Source organism: Mesitornis unicolor, unplaced genomic scaffold, assembly GCF_000695765.1.
Source record: "Mesitornis unicolor isolate BGI_N332 unplaced genomic scaffold, ASM69576v1 scaffold6222, whole genome shotgun sequence".
Classification (NCBI taxonomy): domain Eukaryota; kingdom Metazoa; phylum Chordata; class Aves; order Mesitornithiformes; family Mesitornithidae; genus Mesitornis; species Mesitornis unicolor.
Window position 1 is genome coordinate 34,720 of NW_010169781.1, and position 6,816 is coordinate 41,535.

The window sequence follows — 6,816 nt, forward strand, 5'->3', positions numbered from 1 at the left end:
AGGAATGCATACAAATGGGAAAATCTGACCTGGAAACAGACCATCACCACACAACACATGACCCTTCAGATCCATCTGTCCTGTCAGCCACCCCAACATGCACTCCATGGAGCACAAGAGCAAAGACAAAGGTGTAAACAGTCTCATCTGGTGGAAGAAACAGCCCAGTTACAGCAAAAAAGCTGCTCTAGGATAGGAAAGGTGCAGTCTCCAAACAGGCTGCGTCCCACTGGCTTTACATGCACTTCACAGAAGTGTTAGCTAGAAGGGACCTACCTCTAATATATTTACCTTATTACATCCCTGCTACTCAATTTATCTTTGGAGGTTGCATGGTCTTACTGTTGGCTATGAATGTTCTGTTCTAGCAGAAAGACACTTGCAGGGAACTTCACTCACAAACAGGACGGCACAGCTGATCCTACTACATCTTGGTGCAAGTTCACAAACAGCAACTGCAGCCCTCTAGCAAAACAGGTGACCAAATTTTCTGGGAGTGTGAACAGGGAGTATCTCCAACTATGCCACAGAGCTGCATGAGCTTGTTTCGGCAATCTGAGCTCTGTCCACAGGGAAGGTTCTATGAAGACCAAATCACCGCAAAAAAAAGGTCATCTTCTTCCTGACAAGGGCTCAAAAGTGTTCTTTGGACAGATGGATGTATGAATACCCACATGGATGCTGGTTGATATATGTTCTCATGGTATCTCTCCCAAGATAATCCACCATCCTTAAAACGCTCTGTCCTCAGAAGCAGACTGTCTTGCTCATGAAACACCCAGTTTGGGAGGCAAGTATTACCTTGAACTGTGCCACCTTTTGGCCACACACAACTTTCTGGATGTATGGAAAGAATCTGAATCCAAACCCCAGGTTTGTGCTTGCTCAGACTAACACTGCTATGGAGGAAAGAGAACAGAGCGTGTTCTAATTTAAAAACTGTTGCTGTTTCGGCTTTTTTTTTTCAGAAAGAATTCTGCATTGCAATCTTTCCACCTGAAACAGAGCTACCCATTTGCTGGACAGAGGGGTCGAGGTCAACTGTATGAGGTTTAACAAGGCCAAGTGCCAGACACTGCACTTGGGCCACAACAGTCCCATGCAGTGCTGCAGGCCTGGGGAGGAGTGGCTGAAGAGCAGGCAGGAAGGACCTGGGGGTGTTGGTCAACAGCAGCTGAACATGAGCCAGCAGTGTGCCCAGGTGGCCAAGAAGGCCAATGCCATCCTGGCCTGCATCAGCAATGGTGTGGCCAGCAGGAGCAGGGTACAGTACAGGGATCCGTTCCCTGTATTCAGCACTGGTGAGGCCGCACCTTGAATTCTGTGTTCAGCTTTGGGCCCCTCACTACAAGAAGGACATTGAGGGGCTGGAGCGTGGCCAGAGAAGGGCAACGGTGCTGGTGAAGGATCTGGAGAACAAGGATTATGGAGAGCGGCTGAGGGAGCTGGGGTTGTTTAGTTTGGAGAAAAGGAGACTGAGGGGAGACTTTATCACCTTCTACAGCTCCTTGAAAGGAGGGGGTAGCAAGGTGGGTGTTGGTCTCTTCTTCCCTGTAACCAGTGACAGGACAAGAAGAAATGGCCTCAAGTTGTGCCAGGGGAGGGTTAGATCTCCCATGCAGTGCTGCAGGCCTGGGGAGGAGTGGCTGAAGAGCAGGCAGGAAGGACCTGGGGGTGTTGGTCAACAGCAGCTGAACATGAGCCAGCAGTGTGCCCAGGTGGCCAAGAAGGCCAATGCCATCCTGGCCTGCATCAGCAATGGTGTGGCCAGCAGGAGCAGGGTACAGTACAGGGATCCGTTCCCTGTATTCAGCACTGGTGAGGCCGCACCTTGAATTCTGTGTTCAGCTTTGGGCCCCTCACTACAAGAAGGACATTGAGGGGCTGGAGCGTGGCCAGAGAAGGGCAACGGTGCTGGTGAAGGATCTGGAGAACAAGGATTATGGAGAGCGGCTGAGGGAGCTGGGGTTGTTTAGTTTGGAGAAAAGGAGACTGAGGGGAGACTTTATCACCTTCTACAGCTCCTTGAAAGGAGGGGGTAGCAAGGTGGGTGTTGGTCTCTTCTTCCCTGTAACCAGTGACAGGACAAGAAGAAATGGCCTCAAGTTGTGCCAGGGGAGGGTTAGATCAGATAGTAGGAAAAATGTCTTTACTGAAAGAGTGGTCAATCAGTGAAACAGGCTGCTCAGGGAAGTGGTGGAGTCACCATCCCTGGAAGTGTTCAAAAAAGCATAAAGACCTACACAGGCAGTTAAGACAAAAGCCATGCTCACCTATAGCAGCAGAAGTCCATTCAGACTCTTAAGAAAATTTTTCCTTTCACCAAAGGGTGCCCTGCATCAGTTGCTAACAGCAGGGGCTGCTTTCTCCTGTCCCAGATCTCCGAAATCCTAAGCACTACAGGATGCTACAAGGCCATGAGAAGCTCACAGAGTTTCACTGAGACAAAAACTGAAAATTATTGCTTCATATTCTTCACAGATAACTGCACTGTTACCAGAGAATGCATGAGAGAACATACCAGCAAACTCTACATCTTATGACTTCGGCCATCCCTTTTTTAGCCATTCTATTGTCAAGCTATAATCATCTTGGTTTTGACCAAATGCTAAGTGTCATGAGACAGCAGAAAAGAGGAAAAAAGAAGCCTGTAAGAGTAGTGAGGAGCTGGTTGTTACCTCTACGTCTGCGTTTGGAGAGCTCTCCTTAGGGTTATAGTCAAAGACAGCCACCATACTTCGAGGAGTCAGCAGTTCAGCTTCAAAGTCCTCATGCTTCTGGCCTACAGGGCAAAAATAAAACAGAGTATCCTGACCTGGAAGTTCTATGACAAAATCCCAAATCACAGCAACTCCTTCACTGTTCTTGGAATGGGCTGAGCACAAAAAATACCAGGTGGAAGTAAATGGCAGGGATATCTTAGAGGCCCCAGGAGAAGCAGTTTTCCGATCTCCTGTATCATCTCACAAGGACAGAACTGAGGACACCTCCACATTCCAGCAGCCTGGTGCCCTGTCTACATATACAGGTATGGTTTGGTCCATATACAAACATACACACACACACACACACACACACGTATATACACTCAGAGGACAGCAGTCTCTTCACAGTGTCCCAAACGGACGTTTCTGCTCCCTCCACGCTCTGCTATGGAGCTACAGAATTTATCCTCCAAGTGCCAGGGGAACAGCAAGAGCCCTGGACAACATCGACCGGCAGCCCAGCCACAGCAGCGCACGGCTCAGCACAAGGGGAAGGGCAGGACTCGGCATCCAGGGAACACGGCATCTTCACAACCACCTGCCGGCTCAGCCCCACTGCGTACAGACCGTTCTGAGTCTACAGAAGTGGTCTGGTGTTACAGCAAACACACAACGTCCAATCCTTCATCTTATGGATTTAATCACTGCTTCAGGTCAACACTGGATGGGCTAGCGAGGGGTGTACAGGCTTGGCCTCTGTGGATATCAACAGATGACTAAGGACTCCCTCAAGGGACCCTGCATTTTAAAGACTGCAGTATCAGATGAGTAAGAGATTTCCCTGCTCCTCCAAAGCACAACCATGCATGCTCTCCCCCATCAAACACCCCCTGCTTAGTCAGAGACAACTGGATCCACTACTAAATAAAAGAACCAAAACTCGTCTTTCCTGAGAATGACCATTTTCTTACAGTGCTGAAGGAGTACTGCAGGGTCTTGCACTGGCCCTTGACTGCAAAACGTGTCTGTGTTACAATCACACCAACGTACCCACCCTTGCATGAAAGAGCAGTTCTCACCTGGAGGAGACTTGTGCTTCTCCTGTTTATCCAGCCCTGCTTGGGGAAGAAAACATCTCATCAGTGGGTATCCACCTTTCAGAAGTGCCCGCACCACACAGCTGACAAACAACAATAAAAGGAACAAAGACCACAGCAGCAAACAACAGAAGCAAACTGTTCATGCAACTCAAAGTCAGTAACCATGACTCAGGGACGTAACAGGAAGCAGAGGTCAAGCTCCAAAACTATAAAAGACATCACTGCTGTTAAAAACTTAACAGCAGCAAAGGGATGGGCTCTCTTTCCACTTTCTAGCAGTTGTACAGAGACAAACATCTGAGGGTCCTGTAAGCAAGTAGTAAAAATTCAATGCAGTCTGTAATCCTATCGCAAAAATCAAAGAGGAAGCAGTGGGTGACACAGACCTTTCTTGGAGCGTCTAGGTTTTGGAGGAGGGACGGTTTGGCGGCGTGGAGGTGGAGAAAATGTGCCATTTCCTTAATAAAAATCCAAAAAAGCAAATAAATAGACAAGAGAAACAGACAGTGAACGGAAAGTGAAAAGCATCTTGAAGAGTGAACAGGCAACAGAGCAGCAGGACATGCCTCCCCCGGGAAGCAGACACTGATTTCTACGGGCAAAGCCCAAACCTCTATTTCTCGTATGTGGAATCAGGTGAGGCGTGATCCACATCCCAAATCCACACAAATCCACACCGTATTTATGCCCAGTAGCTGCATCACGGTACACATCGACAAACTTCCCTACTTCACTGCAATTTACCTTTCAAGAGCCGGATAAAATAAAACCTTGTACCATTAACACCTGAAAAATGCCAAGTGAGGTGAACCCCACCAACTCACTCAGGTGGAAAGGGACCCTGGGAGGTCTCCAGCTAAAACTTCTGCACTGAGTAGGATCAGTACTCGACGTGCCCCAGATGAGCCTGCAGAAGGAGTTTCCAGACCAACCCCTTCAAGACACTGGAGTTATGAGGCTGTAATATGGGTTTATAGTAGCAGGAAAACAGTACATACAGCCCAGCTGCCTAAGGAAACCACCTACATCACCACCTACAACTACCTCAAGGGAGGTTGTAGAGAGGTGGGTGCTGGTCTCTTCTCCCAGGTGATGGGGGATAGAACAAGGGGAAACGGCACCAAGCTGTGCCAAGGGAGGTTCAGGTCAGAGATAAGGAGGAAGTTCTTTACTGAGAGGGTCGTCAGAAGCTGGCACAGGCTGCCCAGGGAGGTGGTGGAGTCACCATCCCTGGATGTATTTAAGGAGCGGGTAGATGAGGTACTTAGGGATATGGTTTAGGGGGTAGACAGGAGCGGTTGGACGTGATGATCTCAGAGGGCTTTTCCAACCGAGCGATTCTGTGATTCTGTGAAACAAGGTTTACTCTCTGCACGCACGTGTAACGTACATCTCTTTCACTACCACCACCCTCCTGAAAACTTTCAAACCCACTGTGTTTCATGAAGTCTCAGAGCTATCAAGTTCCTTTACTATTCTGAGAGCAGGCAGTGGGACAGGGACAGAGCCTTGTATATCCGCACAGCAACAAAGGCCACAACAGGCATGGATCCACCTCTTGGCACCACAGGAGAAACATTATGAATGCCTCAAGTATGAAAAAAGCCTTACTGAAATCTCTGCTCTCCCTAGAGACGAGGGAGTCCAAAAGGACACAAACCTACCACAGAAATCACATAGCCACAAAGTGAAAGCAACAGGGTCCCTCCATCCCTGTGCTCCTCAGGATCAACCTTCCAGAAATCCAGTGAGGAGCTAAGCACTTCCAGCCCCTTGGCCTCTAGGGCTGGATACTGGGTTCTCACTGCAGGGAAATGGAAACAAGTTGGATTGCTTCTTTTTTCTCGTTTGTTTGGAGGTTTTTGTTGTTTGGGTTCTTTTTTCCTTTTGGCTTCCTTGTGGTTTTTCCCTCCACTGCCTGAGAGGCAGAGGAACAGCTCAAAGTCAGGGCTTACCTTCGCCATGGGTAAGAGACCCACAGTGATGCTCTGTTGCCCTGCTGCAACTGGTAGGGAAACAGTGGCCAGCCAAAACAAGAGTTTCCTCTTGTTTTAACAAGTGGAGCAGGTCAAACGATTTCCACTGGTAGCAGAGAGCACACAGAGAGGTGCAGGATGAGAGATGGGAGGGATAAGGGACAGGCAGTGGGACACCAGTGTGTTGACAGCAGTCCTGGGGCAGCTCACAGCCACTGAACTGCAGCCTAACGGACCACACTCCAACAGCTGCACATCCCAGGGAAGGCTCCTCTCCTCTCCCTGGGCACGAGTGGGAAGAAACAGCAAAGTCTCAGCAGTGCATAACACACTGAACCATGTACCTCAGGGAGGGAGTGAGGAGGAGCCCCAGGACCAGACCTGTACAGTCCTGACTGCCTACCTTGCCGTCTCATGCCCTTCGTTCCCCTTCCCCATGAGTGTCTCCCCATCTTCCCTCGTATTCCCACGTCACAGAGTCTCTCACCCAGAAGCAGGGTCACCTCTATGGGTTCCCTTACAGACTTGCACAACAGAGGAGAGAACACAGAAGTGAAAACTCTGCTTCACATCCTTCAGCTGCTCTTCAGACTTTTTTGTTTCCCCTTCTCTAGCAAGGAAAGGCCTCACTCACACTCCATGCTGAGTTCACAGACACGACACCTCAAGCACAGGAGCAAGTCCAGCTGCAAACGCAGCCTTGGGCAGCGCGGTGCTGCAGTAGAGTCAGCTATGAACCGAGACTTCAGGACATCTGCCACCCTCATCCATCGAGACCTCCCTCCTTGCTACTGCAATAGCCACTAAACACACCTTCAGATCCCAGGGAGCAGCCCTAGAGATCGTTCTGGTGAGCTGCACTGGCCACACAGCTTGACAGCACAACTGAGCTTTCCACATTTCAGCAAATTTCTTTGCTGAAATTTCAACAGATTTCTCTGCTGGCAATAGCACAGCACACACGGAAAGGAGATACAGTACCTATGCTCTCCATTGGTGTGTCAGCACGGAGGAATCCCTGCTTCAGGAGCTGGC

General features: G+C 49.4%; 1 protein-coding gene across 1 annotated transcript in view; it reads right to left on the minus strand.

Annotated features, from left to right (window-relative positions):
- Nucleotides 1-6,816, minus strand: part of BZRAP1 (benzodiazepine receptor (peripheral) associated protein 1) — a 48,367-nt gene that overhangs the window by 10,575 nt on the left and 30,976 nt on the right. Inside the window, exons 20-23 of the mRNA XM_010179465.1 lie at nucleotides 6,763-6,788; nucleotides 4,192-4,263; nucleotides 3,785-3,823; nucleotides 2,679-2,782 (exon numbers count right to left, since the gene is read on the minus strand). Coding sequence (XP_010177767.1) covers nucleotides 2,679-2,782; nucleotides 3,785-3,823; nucleotides 4,192-4,263; nucleotides 6,763-6,788 — 241 coding nt within the window. The remainder of the gene's footprint in view (nucleotides 1-2,678; nucleotides 2,783-3,784; nucleotides 3,824-4,191; nucleotides 4,264-6,762; nucleotides 6,789-6,816) is intronic.